The 20781-nt window shown below is 47.5% G+C and overlaps 1 protein-coding gene across 3 annotated transcripts in view; it reads left to right on the forward strand.

The window, feature by feature from the left end:
* Nucleotides 1–4255: 4255 nt before the first annotated feature.
* RNF130 (ring finger protein 130) overlaps nucleotides 4256–20781 on the forward strand; it is a 133803-nt gene continuing 117277 nt past the window's right edge. For 2 of the 3 annotated variants that reach the window (XM_032335281.1, XM_032335279.1), the window contains exon 1: nucleotides 4262–4589. In XM_032335281.1, the coding sequence (XP_032191172.1) occupies nucleotides 4343–4589 (247 nt within the window). In that variant the 5' untranslated portion in view covers nucleotides 4262–4342. Of the gene's footprint in view, nucleotides 4590–20781 lie in introns of all 3 variants that reach the window. The other variant, XM_032335280.1, reaches the window with a different exon arrangement.

The raw sequence follows: 20781 nt of genomic DNA on the forward strand, positions 1-20781 counted from the left end.
AGGTGCTGGCCCGGGGGACCCAGAGGCTGAACTCCGGAGACCTGGGGCCCATCCTTCTGCCACCTTCCATAACAGCCATCATGTGAAAGGGCTATGACATGCCACTGGGTCCTTCAAAAGGAGAAGACAGCAAATTTGTTATGAACATGAAAATACTCAGCCAGTGTTCAGACATGTCTTGTACAGGTTTGATGTCCCCACAAGGTTCTTCACTTGTAGCCTGTCCTAGGACCTCAGGATCCGTAAGGAACACACTCTAAGCAGCTCCTCTAGGATGGCCTGCCCCATGGGAATTGGACAGGTTTCCACAATCATTTCATCCCCAGCCGCAGTTTGGTGGGAGGGAGGTATAGGGTATTGTTCAAGAGCAGCAGTGGCAGTGCGGCCAGTATGGACCAAGACCTCTGAGGGACAGAGCCCCAGGAAGGAAACGAAAACAGAGGTTCCTACAGAGGTCAACTAGTACAGGGCTAGTTTCCACCAAAGCTAAATGCAAGCCTACCCAGCAAAGCTGCCATTCCATTCCAGAACACATACTCTCAGAGAGGCTTGCACATGTCTACCAAAAGACACACAGGCTCTTCATAACAGTTCTCCCCAAATAGCTCCAAATGGAAACCAATCCACATACCCATCAACAGAAAAATGGACAAATCTGGTGTGGAATACTATACAGCAAAGAAAAGAGCAACCACTACTACTACTACATGCAAGGAAGGAAAGAATCTCACAGACATAATGTCAAGAAAAAGAAACCGGACCCCAAGGAGTACGTGTTTGTGGTTCTATTTCTATAAAGTCCAAAAACAGGCAACAGGAGTCAGAATACAGGGGTGCTAATGACTGAGAAGCCCAGGAAAGCTTCAGGGATGCTGGTAAGGTTTTCCACCTTGATCTCAATGGTGGCTACAAAGCTGTGTCCACTTGCTAAACACCTGTTGAATTGTATAGAGAAGATTTTTTTTTGCACTTTAGTACAGGTATGTTATATTTCAACATACAATATAATAAATAAATAGAAGAGAACGGTATACAAAATACCAGCACAGTAGTAGATGAAGAGAATGAGAACCAGAATGACATCTATAACCAACACTGTTGAAAAATAAAGAAGCACATGTACAGATAGGATACCTCACGTTTTGGGAGAACTGGAAAGATATACATTAAGCTGTGGGGAGGGAATGGGAGAGGGGTAGGGATAAAAGGGAAACCATAAACAATAAAATAAGATCAGGTTCTCACTAGGACCAGAGGGATCCTGGGCCATTTCATAAAGAAAAGGAAGAAGAAGAGGAGAAGGGGGAGGAGAGGAAAAGACATTACATTTTGGACAATCCTATGAGGTTTCCAACACTCCCCAAGGAATCCAGCTTGGGCTCTAATGCCTGGAGCTCCCCCCACTCTCATGCCATGCAGCGTGCTTTATACACAGGCTGTTCCTGTTCGTGGCCCTGGGAGTGATGTTCTCTGAGGAGAAGGGGCATTTCAGATGGGGCTCACAGGTGACCTGGGATTTCTCAGGAGGTGGAAGATGAGAGCAGGGATAAGAGAGAGTCATGTATTGGGAAGTCAGAGAAATAGCCACACAGAGGAGGGACCTGGAAGCTGGTGGGCAACTCATTCCCAGACTAGCGTGAGCCTCAGTTGGCCCTCAACACACGTCTGTCATGAGACCTGCTGCAGCCAAGTACGACCTGTGCTTTTACTAATACTTTTAATTTAAAAAACAATTTTTTTTACCTTAATGTTTTAGAAGGTTTGTCCAAAGTGTGATGTGGATATGGAGAAATGGGACCCCTGGTGCCCTGCTGGTGGGAAGGTAAATGTTGCAGCCACTGTGGAAAATGGTATGACAGCTACTCGAAACATTAAACATAGAACTATCCTATGATCTAGCAAAGTCACTTCTAGGTATTTATGCAAAAAAATTGAAATCAAGATCTTGAAGAGATATTTATATACCCATACTATAGCCTAGCCAAAAGGTAGAAGCAATTCCAGTGTCCTTCAACAGGTAGATTAACTAAAGTATGTACGTACAATGGAATACTATTCATCCTTAAAAAGGAAAGACATACTGACACACACTACAGGGTGGATGAACCTAGAGGATATTATGCGAAGTAAAATAATCCAGTCACAAAACGTCAAACACTAAAAACCAAACCAAACCAAAAAACCCCTAAAGGTCAAATACTGTGTGACTCCACATATGTATGTATGTAAATGTCTGCCTCTGTATACTGGGAGGAGTGAAATTCATTGAAATGGAAACTAGAGTGGTGGTGACCATGGGCTGGGGGAGGGGGCCCGGGGGAAGTTACTATGTAACAGGTACAGAAATTCAGCTTTACAAGATGAAAAGAGTTCCAGAGTCAGATGGTGGTGATGGTTGCTCAATGAAGTGAATATACCAAACGCCACTAAACCCTTGAAAAAGGTCAAGATGTCAATTTTGTTTTGTGTGTTTCATGACAATTTTATAAGGTAGCTTTATATCACGCTATACATGAGAAAACTCTTGCCCTAAAGGAAAGGTGTCCATAAAATTAAAACAATTACACTCTAAAATAAGGCAGTGTTGATGTTGCCCAGATGCTGGCATCTGCTGAGTCTATGCATGGAGACTTCATCCCACTCCATACCCCATGCTTTGAAAGACCGATGTAAAGACAAAAGAGAAAGGGGCATGAGAACGTCAGGCACACGCAGGCCAGGGAATGCCCAGTAAGAAAAGCAGAACAGACAGACAGACCCCCACCAGGCCCAGGGCTCTCTGGGCAGGGAATTCCATGTCTCAGGTGCCTGAACAAGGGCTACTTCAGTTCCAAGAACTTCATGCTCTGTGAGGAGGGCGTCCGCTGTAGGAGGGCCAGAGTAGATCCATCTTTAAGTGCTAGACCCAGGGAGAGGGCCTGGTTACTTTGGCCTAGGGCCTGTACTTCCTGGAAACAAGTAAATAAATACAATCCAGCCTCAACACCGCCAGGGCATATACAGATGATGCCCAGTGAGGGCGGAAAGGAAGGATATAGAGGGAGAAATTGTGAAGGCTCTTGCTAAGAGTCACCCACGGACATCTGATATTTTAGCCAGCACTGCATCCAGACCCTTTTCCTGGAAACAGTGCCTCGGTTTTCCTTTGGGAAGCTGCCTCTTTCTGGGATATTCCGTATATTTGGTTGGGCGAGGTTGACTCTACCCCTTCCCACTACAGGATTCAGAGGATCCAGGCCTGGGTGGTCAGAAGATGCTATCCTTCCTCCTCACCTCGGAACCATAATAACGACACTGCCCGGTACTCTATGAGCTCCTGGATTCAGCCACAGCTGACGCAAGACGCACCCCTCCTTTTCGCCCAAGCGTTAGAAGGGTGCACAGCCTAACTGGCAAGGTGTTTGTACTGGGGGCTGGGTAGGTCTCCGCACGATCTGCTCCTTATCTAGGGACTCCAGAGGTTTGGTCTCGTCTGTAGAGAGCTTTCTCAACCACACAGGTGCCCTTACAGTTCTGGGTGTTGTGGGCCCCCCACACCCCTCTGCAAAGCCACATCCCCTTCCCCGCGCACCAGGATGTCCATTATATGACTTGCAGCGGACCGGCTGAAAGGTGGAATCTCTTAGACATCTTTTTTTTTAAATTAATTGTAAAGTTCTTACTGTTTTTCTTTGGCATTCTCGTTGCAAACTTTTCCGCAGCCTTTGGAAAGCTCCCAGGCTCCAGAACCCGCGCCCATCACTTCAGCCGCACCGACAGGGGTCCGCTAAGCTCGCACCCTCGTGCAGGCGGGCGGGAGCGTGCAGAGCCTCTCACGCATGCGCGCGGGGGCGGAGCTGCGCCCCAGGCCTGCGCGTTGCCGCTCGGCCGCTGGGGAGAGGGACTGGGCGGAGCGGTGGCGAGCGCGCGCCGGAGGCGGCCGTGGGGCTAGCGGGACTTTGTGCTCCACAGACTCTCCTTCGGGCGCATCGTCCCGGAGCCGCCCCCCGAAATCCGCCGCCGCTTTCAGGCAAGGCGCCCCAGACTTGGCGGGACCAGCCCCGGGGAAATGGAGTGGGCCCGTCCCCACAGCCCCAGAGGGGCACCGAGGAGACGACCGCACGCGGCCTGAGCCGCCGTCCTCGCCCGGGGACCCATGGGCGCGTCCCCGCGGGCGCGTCGCGGACGTGAGGGCGGCGAGCGGCGGGGCCACGGCGACGAGGAGAGCCGTGCTCGTGCCCGGCCGCGCGCAGGCCGCGCGCGCGCGCTCCCGCCACAGCGCCGGCCGCGCCCGCCCCGCCTCTCGGCGCCGGCCCCGGAGCCCGGTCCGCGAGCAGCGGCGGCGGCGGCGGCCGGAGGGACGATGAGCGGCGCGGCGCGGGCGGGCCCGGCCCGGCTCGCCGCGCTCGCCCTGCTGACCTGCAGCCTGTGGCCGGCGCGGGCGGACAACGCGAGCCAGGAGTACTACACTGCGCTCATCAACGTGACGGTGCAGGAGCCCGGCCGCGGCGCCCCGCTCACGTTCCGCATCGACCGCGGGCGCTACGGGCTCGACTCGCCCAAGGCCGAGGTCCGCGGCCAGGTGCTGGCGCCGCTGCCCATCCACGGCGGTGAGTGCCGGGCGGCGGAGAGCGGAGGCCGGGCGCGGGGGGCGCGGGGGCGGGCGACGGCCCCCCCCCGGCCGAGGGAGCTGGGGTGCGGGGGCGGCGGACACGGCGCCCCCACCCCGGCCGGGCTCGCCGCTCCGCTCCACCGGCGGCCCCGGGGCCGCGGCTTCGGTCGTGGTGCAGCCCGGCCTGCTCGGCGGCTGGCGGTGGGGCTCCTGCGTCGGCTGGGGGCTCGCATCCTCTCCTCGGAGGACTCGGAAAACCGTCCTTTTCGTGGAGGGAGCCTGTTTACGGGAGGGCATCGGCCTGCGAGTTTGCGGGGACAGTTGAGACAAAGGCGGCGGGGGAGGAGCGCACCACTGATTCCTGGCGGAGGAGGTGTTCCCCTGCCGGTTCCGAACCCGCAGGTTTGCGCCCGAAATCCCAGACATAGCGCGGCGCTGGCCCTCGGAGGACCAGGGCCCTTTCTCACGTGGAAACGTGCCGTTTTTCTCAAGTGGCAAGGGGGGGGGGGGGGTGGAGAAGGAAAACCGGCATCTTTCCTGTTGCTTCTGGCTCCTGCTCTGCCCCAGGAGTTTGACTGTAATTCGACGCCTGGCAACCTCACATTAGGGAAAATCTGATACCGATTAGGACTGGTAGCCAGGTCTTCAGGGCACGGGAGCTGACCGCAGGGCAAATAGATAAAATTTTCAAGAATCGTTTTTGAAGCCATTTGGCTTACCCTCTTGTCTTCCTAAAAGCACAGCAGCCTCTGATTATTTGGTACGAAACACATATTTGTATACATCACTGGCTAGGTTTTAAAGGGAAATTTCTTCCTTCTGATATTTTCTGTGGGTGTGTTTGTTTTTTTTTCCCTCCCCACTGCCAACTTTTTGGAAAATGTCTGCTATCTTCTCCCCCACACTCATCCTGAGAATGCTGAGAGGGGATTTTTTTTTTTTTTAAGCTGCTATTCATGTTAAGATGACCTAAACAAGGCAGCCTAAATGAGGTAATGGTGTTTGTTCTTATACTTTAAATATTAAAACATCATGCCTCTTAGGAGATCTGTGTTTGTTTGCCGAGGTGTTCGTATACTGGCTGAGGACAGAGTATCTTGCGGGGCTTTGGCAGTAGCTTGCCCACCTCCCTCTCCCGTGGACCTGCCCTTTAAAACTTCCCTTGTACACCCAACAGTCAGGTGCTTCAAGTGCATTCTCATCTTCCCTTCCTTAAAAATGGCAGTTAGGGTCCCCATGTGCCCGCAGAAACAACTTTGGTCTTTGGTTCATTTAGTAAATATTTGTGTCCCTGATCTGTGCCAGTCACTGTAGTTGGATCACACGGTGTTGCCAAACTGTGGCACTAACAATGGCAGCCTATTTTCTGGTGCTGAGAACCGTGAGGGTCACGTGGAAGGGGAGGAAGAGGAAGAGAGAGAGAGAAAAAGAGAGAGGCAAGTTGTTCTGGAGCAAGAGCAGGCCCTGGGCTGTGTTTTGAAATCTGTGGTTTTCCTTTGGGGCTTGGTTCCGTCTGGCACCCTAAATCCACTATCCTCACATTTAGACTCTTGCCTCCAGAGGGTTCCACGTTTTAAAACTACTTGTTGCTTGTTTGTCACCCCAAACAAAAGGCCCCTCTTTGAGAAAGCTTGTTTTAGGTGTTGGAGTACAAGGGTGTTGGGAGCTCACATGCAACAGGTACGTGTGGGTGAAGGTTTAGCCCCATTCCCTTGTCCCTGCAGAGGTAGCATCGCTGTGGGATTCAAGGTTCTGAGCCCGGCTGTACATATACATACTTTGTGACACTAGGAAAGTAAATCGGCTGCATGACTTGTTTCATCAGCAAAATGGAATGATGACATACTTGTCTCAGTAAGGTTGTTGAGAGGTGTAAATGGTTCCTGTGTTTTTTTTTTAAAGTAGGCTCCACGCCCAGCGTGGAGCTGGACACTGGGCTTGAACTTACAACCCTTAGATCAAGGCTTGAGTTGAGATCAAGAGTTGGATGATTTTAACTGACTGAGCCACCCAGGTGTCCCATGGTTCCTCCATTATTAAAAAGAGCAGACTTGTTAACCTAATGGATGTCTAAATTGGTGAGGTTTTAGACACCCCATTGTAGTGAACACAGTGGGGGCAGTGTGTAAAGGCTGAGTCTGGGGTCAGTTTCCTTAGGTGTCTACGTCTTCCCTTCCCCTTCTCCATCCTCTCGGAGCTCATCTTTTTGTACGTGAGGTTGCTCTGCGTTGTCATGGTGTGCAGGTGAGATCCTACAGGTGGTTTGGATTTGACTTCCTACTAAGGATCTCTGCACATAGGCGCTTTCAGTCCAGCAAATACTAATTGAAATCCTTTGTACCACTGGGGAGACAGAGGGGCAACAGCAGTGAACAAAACAGATAAAAATCTCTCTTCTTCCTGAAGCACTAGTAAGGGCCTTTTATAAATCAGTTTACCTGTAAATCATGAAGTCCAAGACATTTTCCTGCTTTTGCAACAGGGACTTAGGAGTCTATCTTAAAAACAACAATGGTGGTATAAACCTGTTAAAATTACCCATGTTTAAGAAATAGCTTACATCAATTATATCTCAGGAAAAAGAGAGAAAGTGGTTATTCTTGATTTAGTCGGTTTCAAAATTCTGTATTTTAAGAAAAAATATTGCAATTCTCGTGATCTTTATTCTCTTACCATTTTGAATTGAATTCTTAGCATGTTCGTTGAGGACTTACTGTGTATTGACAGTAAAGTGATATTCAAATCACACAAACGAAAAAGTTATGAGATAGAATTCCTGGCAAAAGCAGCTGTGGGCAGTAGATGTGAATCAATCTCCCTTCCCTTCCTTCCTTCCCTTCTCTTCCTTTCCCTTTCCTTCCTTCCCTTTCCTTCTCTTTTCTTCCTCTCCTTCGGCTCTGTACCAAACATGGGGCTTGAATTCACTACCCTGAGATAGGAGTCACATGCTCTGCCCCCTAAGCCAGCCAGGAGCCCCTAGATGTGAAATTAATGAAAATGCATTTTGAGGATAAGTGTTTGGTAGTAAGGAACATAAAGACAAAATACACGTTTTCCTAGAGCTTAACATGGTGACTCATTTTAAATCTATGACTTGATTGGTGAAATACTAGAAACCTGTCTTACTTCATATTGCTACTATCAATTAGGCATGTATGAATTCCTGATCAAAATTTATTTGCCCTATGTCCTTAAAGGATAAGTAGGCAGCTTTTTCTTTCTTGGTGCTTTGGTATTTTCAAAGTACATTTTGGGAAGGTTACAGTTTATAAAACAGTAAGTGTTCCACTTTGAAAATCCATTCTTTGTCATTACATAGAATGCATTTATAAATGGAGATTTCATTTGTCTGGTGCTAACGAATTTCACATTGTAACTGAGAAGGAATTCATTTTTAGAAATGGGCTTTTGAAGCGACCTGTCTTGTATTTGCAGGTTCCATTTGCTTTCTTATTACTAATTTACTCAAAGGGTGAGCTTAGAGCTGGAAGCAAGTGTAAAACCTCTCCTTCGTGCCTGCGGTGGGGCAGACCTTGTAACTGTGCTCTGTGTGCACGCACACTAACTTTTTGTCTGAGTCTGGAGTTGGGGGTTGGGAAGGAGAAGGCCCTGTGTTGATGATGTCATTGTGTCTGCAGATGTGCTGGTGGGAAGAATCTGGTATCAGCCACTTTTTGCTTTGCGTAGAAAATTTGAGGATTGGTTGTTACAGCCTGAGAGAACAGTCTTAACAAATGTTCAGCTTGTTGGGGGGAAGGGGGTCTTGCTGACTGTACAGATACAATAACATTTTTTTTTAAATACTTAGGTTTAAGAAAGTGATTCTGTGGGATGAATCCATTAAATCTGAACATGGCTTTTAAAATTCTGATGAAGAGGGAAGAAGATTGATGTGGAAATAAGGCCTTGGACAAAAGTGGTCATGTAATGTTGAAATTCATTCATAATAGCAAAGGCAGGGGCTGCTGGAGATAGTCAGAGGTTTCAAAATATTCAGAGGAAAAATAGGTATGATCCTGGGAGTAGGGACTCTGAAAGGAAAGAGAATTCAAAAGGAGCTGGAAGTTCTAAAAACCAGACTTTAATGTAAATAACCAAGCAAGCAGATAAAGGAGCTATATACAATAAATTATATTTATATTGAATTTTATAATTTTTTTTTAAAGATTTTATTTATTTATTTGACAGAGATCACAGGTAGGCAGAGAGGCAGGCAGAGAGAGTGAGAGGGAAGCAGGCTCCCTGCCGAGCAGAGAGCCCGATGTGGGACTCGATCCCAGGACCCTGAGATCATGACCTGAACCGAAGGCAGCGGCTTAAACCACTGAGCCACTCAGACGCCCCTGAATTTTATAATATTTTAAAGATGTATTTGGGAGAGAGCATGGGTAGGGGGAGGCAGACTCTCTACGAGCAGGGTGCCTGATGTGGGGCTCGATCCCAGGACCCCGGGATCATGACATGAGCTGAAGGCAGATGCTTAACTGACTGATCCACTCAGGTGCGCCTATATTGAATTTTACAATCTAGAAAATGGTTTTACGTACTGTATTTTCCCTTCAATTTTGGATGATCTGTTGTCATATAATATTTGAATTTTTTTTAAGATTTTATTTATTTATTTGACAGAGATCACAAGTAGGCAGAGAGCCAGGCAGAGAGAGAGGAGGAAGCAGGCTCCCTGCTGAGCAGAGAGCCCGATGTAGGGCTTGATCCCAGGATGATGTGGGTCTCGATCCCAGGACTCTGGGATCGTGCCCTGAGCCCAAGGCAGAGGCTTTAACCCACTGAACCACCCAGGCGCCCCAGTATTTGAATATTTTTAAAAAAACATTTGTCCTTCCCACCAAATATCCATCCTGCTAACATTTCCATTTCTCTGTTTCTCTTAATGGCAAAGCTTCTCATCAGTGTTGTTCATATTTGCTGTCTTCAGTTTTTCCTCCTGCTGTTCACATTGTGAAGATCTTTGATGCTGTGACAGTGATTCTGATAAAGATGTGGCATATTTAAATGATATATTATTGGCCTTCAGAATCCTGAGGGTCTCACTGTGTGGAATAGTTTGAAACTAAATGAACTGAAACTAAGAAAAAAGTTAATGGGCATGAATAAATAGTCCTGAATTCTAGTAAAAACAAAAATAATAATAATAATCAGCTGCATTGAAGGGTGTTGAAGGGAGATAAGGCTTAGTTGCCTTTCGCAGGAGGGGCCATCTCTAGTCTCTGTGTATCTGAGCATCTGGATCCTGGCCAGCACTGGTCCCGCTTCATAGAGGCCAGGCCCACCTCTCGTTTATGTTTAGTTCTACATACGAGTTTTAAAAGATGGACAGAACACAGAGCATTGTTTTGAATATTATGAAAGAAAAATCCTTCCTTTGAAGGAAGGTCAGATGAAATGACTTTATCGAAGTGTGACTACAACTCTTTTTGAAGAACCTGCCAGCATACACCTATGAAGGAGCGTGGTTCTTCTCAAACCAGTCATACGGCCTCGTGTGTGTACACATATCCACACACGTCCTGTTTAGCAATAAAAACAGATATTGAAACACTTCTAGAATTTGTCTTGAAAGGTTATCTTTTCAGTTGAACAATTAAAAAAAAGACGTGCAGGGTAACAAATCTGTCTTTCGTAGATAGATTTGAATTTTGACAATTGAAAGTTATTTTGAGGCAGTTCTTTTTTAATGTGCTCGTCTTGTGAACTCTCTTTAGATAATTCTCCAGAGAGAAAGCCCAGTGTGATTGAGGCTGGGGGATGAATGGGTAATACTCAGAGCTGATTCTTTTGAGTATTTAACAGTCTTGACTTGTTTATAAAATGAAACTGCTTTTCAAGACCATCAACATTTGTATGTTTTATCATCTTTAGAATATCTTACACAGGAGACATTATTTTCTATAAATTGTGTAGTTTTTTTTGTTTTGTTTTGTTTTTTTTTTTACTGTTGGAAGCAGTTCTTTGTTGTTGTTTTATTTTTTCAGTGTTCCAAGATTCATTGTTTATGCATCACACCCAGTGCTCCATGCAATATGTGCCCTCCTTAATACCCACCACCAGGCCCTCCCAATCCCTCACCCACTTCTTCTCCAAAACCCTCAGTTTGTTTCTCAGAGTCCACAGTCTCTCAGGGTTCGTCTCCCTCTCCAGTGTCCCCCAACACCCTTCTCCTCTTCATCTCCCAATGTCCTCTGTGTTATTCCTTATGCTTCACAGATAATCGAAATCATATAATTGACTCTCTCTGCTTGACTTATTTCACTCAGCGTAATCTCTTCCAGTACCGTCCATGTTGATACAAAAGTTGGGTATTCATCCTTTCCAATGGCTGCATAATATTCCATTGTATATATAGACAACATCTTACTTATCCATTCGTCTGTTGAAGGGCATCTTGGCTCTTTCCACAGTTTGGCGGCTGTGACCATTCCTGCTATGAACATTGGGGTACAGATGGCCCTTCTTTTCACTACATCTGTATCTTTGGGGTAAATACCCAGGAGTGCAATGGCAGGGTCATAGGGAAGCTCTATTTTTAATTTCTTAAGGCATCTCCACACTGTTTTCCAAAGTGGCTGCGCCAACTTGCATTCCCACCAACAGTGTAAGAGCATTCCCCTTCCTCCACATCCTCTCCAGCACTTGTTGTTCACTGTCTTGTTAATTTTGACCATTCTAACTGGTGTAAGGTGGTATCCATTGTTGGAAGCAGTTTTGAATAAAACAAAGGGAACTCATTGAAAGCAAAATGGCATAAATACAAAAGTACTCAAGTACCTGCTCTGGGGTGCCTGGGTGGCTCAGTGGGTTAGGCATCTGCCTTTGGCTCAGGTCATGATCCCAGGGTCCTGAGTTCGAGTCCCACATCAGGCTCCTTGCTCAGTGGGGAACCTGCTTCCTCCTTTCTTCCCCGCTTGTGTGCACTATGTTGTTATCTCTGTCACCATCTCTCTCAAATAAATAAAAATCTTAAAAAAAAAAGCACCTACTCTGTGCTTGTGTCCCATGCATCCTACAGTATGTGCAGAAGGCATGGTGTGCACTTCCTGCCTGGAGGAGCTCAGCGTTTATGTTGAGACCAGCTTTGTCTGGGCGACATCACCAGCATCTGCCATTGTGGAAGGTAGAGGAGGCTGTCTTCCCCCATGGTCATTTTTCAGAAGCAGGGGTCGGCAGACGACTGCCACCTGTTCCTGTGAACAGATTATGGAAGATGGCTGTGGTCCTTTGGTCACGTGTCTGGGGTGGCTTTTGAACTGGGTGGTTGTGACAGGAGTGTCTGTGGCCTGGAAGCCTAAAGAGCTTAGTCCCCAGCCCTTTAAGAAAATGTTTGACAATTTGTTTTCTAAAAGTTCGTTTATACCTTAGTTTTTCCTGTGAAAAACTATGTTATGGATTTATGGATGAGGGCTTGATTCCTAAATTGCCCCAGACTATGACTCCTAGCAGTTAGGGACAATGGCATCTTTGTTTCAGCCCGGCACCTAGGACTGTGCCTGGCACTAGCAAGCCACTGGATTATAGGATTGCATTTTGTCCTGTGCTGTTCAGTCTGGTAGTGAAACTGATGGCAGGCTCTGTAGGAATGTGGGGCTGGGGGGTGATGGACAGGGTATACCGTAGGGCCTCTGTTAGTGAGCTACAGTGTAAATGGCATGAAGACCAGAGAAACAGAAAATGGTTTGGACATGTAGTCTGGAAAGGTTTCGTTGAAAATGTGGAATTTGAAGTCAACCTTGATCAGTTCTCTTTCCGGCTGGTAAAAGGGACTGGGTTTACTTCCTTACCTAAAATGACTAGAAAGTCGGACAAAGTTATGAAACAGCAGTTTTAGAAATAGGTCAACAAAGAGTACAAGACAGTGATCCCTGAGAGAAAGGAAATAAACAATGGAGCTGTTTGCTGCTCCAGTCTTCAGCCAGGAGAGTTTCCATGTTGCAGTGCAAGCAAGGGGAATCCAGAAGGAACCTGGTGGGCTCCTTGAGTTGCTGAGACAGAGTTCAGAGCTCAGGGAGGCCACGGGGTTGGAATGGGCTTGGGTGTGCAAAGAGGGAAAGCACGAGAGAGGAGGGAGCGGCACAGAGTGAGCTCTGGAGAGCCACAGTGGGTCCTCTCAGGTCTTTGGTTGAATACTGATCTGTACATTTTATGAAGAGCCGTCAGAAATTAGCAGACAGAAGAACTCTCGGAGTTCTCACGAGGCTGGGAATAGTTCATATTCTCGTCAGTCAATGTAGGGAGACCCTCTAATGCTCAGGGCATGGAGCAAGGCCACGTTAGCCCTAAATAAAAGCCTAACACAGCTTAGAAGCCCACTTTCAAAGGGTCAGACTGATTCCCAGTAACTGGTCCAGAACAAAGCCTGAAAGTAGTTAAAGGGATGCAATGCCATCTGGGTCCCCAAAACATAAAAATATCCAAGACCAATATCCAGTCAGAAATGACCAGACGTGCTAAGAAACAGACAAAACAATCCATAGCAACAGGCCCAGAAATGGAACAAATGGTAGAGTTGCAGAAGAGAATGTTAGAGCTGCTATTACAGATCTACATTTGTTCGAGGGAAGAGAAAGTAAGAACATGATGAGGAGAGAAACGGATGCAGACCAGACCCAAGTCAGACCTCTAGTCACGAACCCAAACTTGACCAAGTGGAAGGTTTCCACTGATAGAAAGGAGAGCAGTGAGTGCGCTGCTGCTGAGCGAGGGTTGTGCTCTGGTGCCATCCGTGTATCCCGGGCAGAGACGTGCAGTTAACACACGGCGTGTCCCACACTGGACTGAGCTGTGCCAGAACTGTACGCGGACTGGCCTTTAATAACAGCCCTAGGTGGTTACAGGTTTGTGGAATTAGGGTTCTTCAGTCTCTCGCTTGGTGTCTTTTCTCTTCAGCGCACTCTCTGTGATGGGAAATGATGCATCTGGTTGGTTGGTTTCTGCAGGCAGGGGTACAGTTCATGTGTCCACTCTTGTCTGACTGGTGCTTAGTGTGGGACCTGGCACGTAGTAGGCTGTTGGCATTGGGTCGTGAGCACTGGAAAGGTTGAAGCTGGTGAGGGAGCACACCAACTGTGTGGCCGTAGGGGTTCAGCAGAGCTGGGATGTGATTTGGGTCTGTCTGGCCACTACGTCTACACTCCAACCACTTTTTTGTACTGCTTCCCAAATGGATTTAATAAATTATGATCTATCCACTCAGCGGAATGTTACACAGCCATTAAAGGGGATCGTGAAAGTTGCATATATCCTACAAAAATAAATGTACAGTGATTGAGCTGTGACTGTGTTAAATTTGTTTACAGTGGACAAGGACTCAAAGTAATGTGCAAAAATAAAACCGGTTGTGTTATATTGATTGGATTGTGGGTGACATTTCTCATTTTCTTTTCTCTCTTTTTTTGAAATTGTTAATTTTCAGTTCAAAAGCTTCATAAGGGGAAAGTCCTAGTTCCCGAGGGGACAAGTCCATGTCAACAGGTTGGTTTTCTGTTTGTTTATTCCCTAGCTTCAAGGAGAATGGAATGAATTCCAAGCCACATTCAGAAAGAGTAGGAAACTAGGAGATACCAGATGTCTATTGAAAAGGGCATGTTTTTCCCTAGTAAGAAAAAAGGAACTCCAACACCAAGAGTACTTGGTCCAAATGGGAAACAAGTAAAATGTGGCATGATTTCGAGTGATTAGCAGATCCTAGAAGGAGAAGTGGAATCTTAACACAGGGCCCAGCTGTTCTGTAACACTTCTGTAATGACAATATTAATACTTCAGTGGTTTTGTTGGTTTTCACTGTTTAATCAGTCTGCAGTTAAAGCATAGAAGGGTCTGTGACTTGTAGAACAGAAAGTAAACATTACCAACCTTAAGAATATACCACTATAGGTGCACCTGGGTGGCTCAGTCGTTAAGTGTCTGCCTTCAGCTTGGGTCATGATCCCAGGGTTCTGGGATAGAGCCCCACATCGGGCTCCCTGCTCAGTGGGGAGCCTGCTTCTCCTCCTCCCTCTGCCTGCTGCTCTGCCTACTTGTGTACTCTATCTTTCTGTCAAATAAATAGAATCTTTTAAAAAAAAAATACCACTATAAACAGATGATGAAGGAAGAGAAAAGATGAGTCAGGAACGGGTGAGGGCCACTGTCTTTGTCTCTCCACACAAGGTGAGCCTTCCGGAGGACATCTGTAGCTGCAGCCGCTGGGAGGGTTTAATCCCAGAGAAGAATCAGGAACTAACAGAATCAGGGGAGAGGAAAGATGTGACACCTCAGTGAGCAGAATCTTGATTTGTGACCTCATAAATCTACAGTGTCTAATGGTGAAATAATGGCCATAAGCCTTTTTGGAAGTTAAAAGTGGACGCCTTTTGGGACTTGGGGAGCTGGAGTGAATGGGGCAGGGGCCCTTCCCTGTATGCCACTGGGAGAATTTGCCTTGGCTGCTTGTGGACATAGATCCTGCTCTTTCCCCTTTCCACACTTGAAGTGAATTCTGCTCCCATTCCTTTTCCTCTTGCTGAAGCTCCCTGCTTTCCCAGCATCCTCAGCCTTCTGCAGCTCCAGGGCCCTGGTGGAGAATGTAGAGTTCTGCAGAAACTAAGCACTGTCTCCAGAGCATTCCTGCTTAGTTGGCACCGACAGACTCTGAAATCAGGAAACACTCCCATCGACTTACCTGATTTTATTTCATAAGCAGCACTGCGTCTGTAAACCCTAGAGGAAGCTATTGGAGTAGCTACTATGTTAGTTTCCCTTTTCCCTGGCAGCTCTCTTCCTCCTCAGTCAGTGGTGAGAAGGCCTCAGCCTTGACTGAGCATAGGATGACCCTGTCCCTTGGCCCCCTCTGGAGCTATCTCAGCCCCCTCCGGGCTTCTCACTTCTCTCCTTACTTGATGTCGATTCTGTGATTCTTCATGATAATCGCACCTTTTCCCCTCTATTCTGTGTCACACTCACTTGGCAAAATCAACATCCTGGGTGAGCCACGTATCATTCGTCTTTGCGCTTCCTGTCACCACGCAGCTGGACGTTGCTGGGGGAAATCTGAACAGCCCAGCTGACCAAGGTTGAGAACATCAAATTTAAGCAAAAACAAATGGGCACACAATGTTCAGTAATCCAAAACCATTTCCTTTTTTACGTTTTTTTACTTATTCAATCTCTACACCCAGTGTGGGCTCAAACTCACGACCCCGAGATCAAGAGTCACACATTCTTCTGAGCCAGCCAGGTGCCCCCCAAAATATTTTCTTCTAAAGAAGTGAGACAGCTCTCTGAGGCAACAAGTTTCTCTCTCTCCAACGCCTGCTGTCGTCTCTTCCCCTTTACCTTCAGCCTGGTCATCTCTTCTGAGCCCTTGAGTCACAAATTCAAATCCACCTGCTTGGTATCTTTGACTTAAATGTCTCGAGGACCTCTCCGGATTGAAGAGCCTCAGATGGAGTTTTTGACACTTTTTTTTTGCCTTCCTGTCTGCTCCCCCTGCTCCCCAGTCTCCCCCATCTCTGTAAATGATATCACTGTCTACTCTTAATATTTAAACAAATCTAGGAGTCATCCTTGCTGCCTTCCCTCACGTGCCACGTCCGATCTTTCCTCCGCAGGTCACTGGCAGGACTGCAGAATATGCATCTCTCTCTGTAGCTTGCCATTCTCCCTCCTGCTGCCTCGGTGTAGGCAGCTCTCCCCCCTTGCCCTTTCCTGGTCTCTCTGCCTCTTCTCTGAACTCCCATCAATGTTTTCTCCCTACAGCAGCCAGAATCCTCCTGAAGCCTCCACATGAAATCGTAACACTCCCTGCTTAACCCCCTTCAACGTCTTCTCATCGTCCTTAGAATGGCAGGGTGGACCCCTTGCTGCAGGGGACTCCCTTCGCTCCCACCACTCCGCTCGCCGCTGCTCCCCATGCCACAGCCGCTCTGGTCGTCTTTACTTCTTGGCGCTCCAGAGTTGTCTTCACAATGTGTTACCTCCTGGCTGCTGTCCCACCCACCTCCACTTCCTCCTCCCCCATAAGGTGGTTGCCTCCACCATACGGTGGAGCTTTCCAGTTCTTTGGTTCTGTATAATGGCCAATTAAAGGGGCAGACAGAGACACGGGAGAAGAATTACCGAATGTCAGAGCTCAGTGGCTGTCAGTGATTCTCCAGTCTAGCCACCCCTCCGAAGCCTCAGCATTCCTGTCTGGTGATTGTACAGCTCCCGCATGCAATTCAGCTCTGGAAAACAGTGTGAGGAAGTTTTTCACCTGGGGGAAAAAATTGGTTCAAATATTTGTAGGCAGTAGTTGATTCCCTTGTTTGACTCAAGCCCTCTAACCTTTGGGCTATCTATCCCTGTTTCTTTGGGTCATTCTTAAGTATATGGTGCCGTAAATGTCAGAATGCGTTTGTCTATGGGCACTCCACTCCAGTAGGCTGAATAGTGTCCCATCAAAGTTCATATCCACCTGGAATCTTAGAGTGTGACCTTATTTGGAAATAGGATCTTGACAAATGTAAGTAGTTAAGGATGGAGATAAGATCACAGTAGCTTAGGGTGGGCCCTAAATCCAATGTGGGTGTCCTTTTAAGGAAAGGAGAGGATTCAGAGAGGCACAGAGGGAAAAAGTCCACAGGAGGAGAGAGGGAAGCAGAGGTCACAGTTACTCTGCCACGCCCAGTGCACACCAAGGTTTGCTGTTGAGCCCCAGAAGCTGGGAGAGAGACGTGCGACTCTTTCTTCCTTGAGCCTCCAGAAGAAGCCAACCCTGCTGACTCTTTGATTTCAGCTTCTGGTCTCCAGAACTGCCACACAATCCATTTCTTGTTTGAAGCCACCAAGTATGTGGTCATTTGTTATGGCAGCCCCAGGGAATGAATACAGAAAAAACCCGACTGGACATAGTCATGCATTTGGTTTCACCAAAGCAGAAGAAAGCAGAGCTGCTTTTTCCCATGGTGCTGGGCACCTGCCTAGAATTCTATAAGTTATTTTGGTAGCGTTAATCACTGACTCATACTGAGCTTACCGTTGATTAAACCTTCTAAGTCTTTGTCAGTGGCTGCCCTGAGCTATGTGATTTTATCTTCACCGGATGCAGCCTGTTCTCTCAGCCTTTCCAGATACTCTCTGAGTCCTGAATTGTCACCCACGGTCTTTCCTCTTCCCGGTGGCCTTGTGTCTGTAGTGAATGTGATGAGCCTACTTGCAGTATCTAAGTGAGGTCTTAACCTTCTGGGCTTATGGAGCCCCTTTAAGACTGTAATGAAAGCCATGGAGCTTTTGGCCAAAAAATTTTGTATTGATGTTAGATAATACAGAAAATTTTCAGTAAGGTTTAGAAGGTTCAGATACCTCTTCGAGCCCCAAGGAGTCCGGAAACCCGAAGTTAAGGGTCCCTGCTCTACGTAATATAGTTTTGAAGCATGGGAATGACCAGACCCTCATAGTGTGTTGGTCAAAACCTTCCAGGGTGGTTGACCTTGTTCCATTTATCAGCATTTCTGGGGCACGGGCACGTCACAGAGTTTTCATTGACTTTGCATTGGGTGCCTGTTTCTCAGTCTTAGGATATCATAAAAGACATGGTCAGGGACGCCTGGGTGGCTCAGTTGGTTAAGCGGCTGCCTTCGGCTCAGGTCATGATCCCAGTGTCCTGGGATCAAGTCCCACATCGGGCTCCTTGCTCGACAGGGAGCCTGCATCTCCCTCTGCCTCTGCCTTCCACTCTGTCTGCCTGTGCTCATGCGCTCTCTCTCTCTAACAAATAAATAAAATCTTTAAAAAAAAAAAAAAAGACATGATCAAGTGTTTTGAGGGAAAGAACAAAGGTATTTATTTATTTATTTATTTAAAGATTTTATTTATTTATTTGACAGACAGGTCGCAAGTAGGCAGAGAGGCAGGCAGAGAGAGAGGAAGGGAAGCAGGCTCCCCAGCGAGCAGACAGCCTGATGCGGAGCTCAGTCCCAGGACCCTGAGATCATGACCTGAGCCGAAGGCAGAAGTTTAACCCACTGAGCCACCCAAGTGCCTCAAGGTATTTATTGACTCTGTTCTGGATTTGCTAGTTCAGGAGCTGAGGCAAGGAAGGAGAGGAAGTGGATCTTTCAGGGCTCAGCCACAGTAGCTTAGTTTCCTGTTGCCACTGCAAACCAACTGGCTTAATACAGATTTATTGTTGCAGTTCAAGAAGTGAGAAGCCCAGAATCAGGTCTCTCTAGGCTGAAATCAAGGCACTGGCAATCCTGCACTCTTCCCAGAGGCTCTGAGGGAGAATCAATTATTTTCCCTTTCCTAGCTTCTAGAGGCTGCCTGTATTCCTTGGCTTGTGGCCCTTCCTCTGTCTTCAGAAGCTGTAGGGAGGCATCTGCAGGCTCTATCCTCCATCTGACCTCTTGCCTCTTTCCTGCACATTTCAGAGACCCTGGGATTACCCTATGCCCACCCACGCAGTCCAGGGTAATCGATTTATTCATTTATTTATTTATTTAAAAAGATTTTATTTACTTATTTGATGGGGGTTTGGGGGGAGGACACAAGCAGGGGTAGTGGGAGAGGGAGAGGGAGAAGCAGGCTTCCCACCTAGGAGGGAGCCCAATACGGGGCTTGATCCCAAAACCCTGGGATCATGACCTGAGCTGAAGGCAGATGCCTAACGACTGAGCCACCCAGGTGCCCCTAATCTCTTTATTTTAAAGTCTCCTGAAGAGCACCTTTTAATTTCCTCGTGCAGCATAACCTAACATATTCACAGGTCCCAGGGATTAGGGTAGAGACATGTGGGGGAGGGGGACAGCATTATTCTGCCATCCAGACAGCATGGACTTGTGCTAGCACCCTGTGATGACAGCCTTCTTTTCTAGGGTCTGCAGTTACTCTTTTAATCATACCTTCTAAAATTTTGCCAAGGAGCCGCAATTCCCAAGCACGTCCGCAATTTGCACCATCCACCTTCATCACTTGTGAACACTGGAGTGCTGTTTACACACTACTTGTTGGCTACTTTCATAATGTCGCTCCTCTGGCGTTCACCAGACGGTGACTCATCTGGATCAATAATCCTGAACTCGTGGGGCAGTCGCTTCCAATGCTCCTTCAGCAGAGGCTCATTCAGTGCCCACTGTGTGGCAGGCAGGACAAGATGGTACGGCCTCTGGGCGGGGAGGCAAAGTGAGTCAGCACCCGGGGATGGTCTGGTGGTAAAAACAGACATTGAACAGATGATAACACAGGTAACTTTATCACTGATGCGGGGCGGGAGGACCAGGATGCCGAGAGGACGTAGACGAGAGCGGCAACTCAGTGCAGGGTGGTCAGGGAAGGCTCCTCTGAAGAAGCGTTAACGCTGAGACTAACGCATGAGCAAATACTAAACTAGGAGGGGCGCAAAGAGGAAGACGGTTCCAGGGCCAGGGATCCTCCGTGAAGACCAGAAGGTGCAAAACATCTTTGGTGTGCGGGAGGAAAGGAAAGGAGTAATGGAGAGACTAAGGGAAAGTGGTATTCAGCAGAGGCGAAAGGGTGGGTCAGTATTTTCTAGGCTTGTCAGGAGTTTTGTCCTTGTCTCAAGAAGAATAGAAGATTTCTGAAGGGTTCACTGGTTTGTTTGTTAAATGTTTAGTTATGGTAAAATACAGAGAATACGAAACTTACTATCTTAACCCTTCTTTAAATGCACCGTTCAGTAGTATTACGTGTACATACATTGTTGTGCAGGCGATCTCTAGAACTCTTTATCTTGCCAAACAGAAACTCCCCATTTCCCCCTCCACCAGCCCCCGGCAACTGCCCTTCCACTTTCTGTCTCGAAATCTGGCTGCTCTAGAACGTCGTCCTGTTGGTAGAATCCCACAGAATACTGTGTCATTTTGCGATTGACTTCTTTTCTTTTTTTTTTTTTTTTTAAGATTTTATTTTTGTTTATTTGACAGAGATCACAAGTAGGCAGAGAGGCAGGCAGAGAGGGAGGGAGGGAAGCAGGCTCCCCGCTGAGCAGAGAGCCCGACGCAGGACTCGATCCCAGGACCCTGAGATCATGACCTGAGCCGAAGGCAAGGCTTTAACCCACTGAGCTACCTAGGCACCCCGCAGCTGACTTATTTTCACTTAGCCTGTTGTCCTTCACGTCTGTCCATGTCGTGGCGTTCGTCAGTGCCGTAGAAGGGCTTTAACCTGAGGGCTGAGCTGGCTGTACAACCTACACAGAA

This window comes from Mustela erminea, chromosome 3 (genome assembly GCF_009829155.1).
Source record: "Mustela erminea isolate mMusErm1 chromosome 3, mMusErm1.Pri, whole genome shotgun sequence".
In the NCBI taxonomy this organism is placed as follows: Eukaryota; Metazoa; Chordata; class Mammalia; order Carnivora; family Mustelidae; genus Mustela; species Mustela erminea.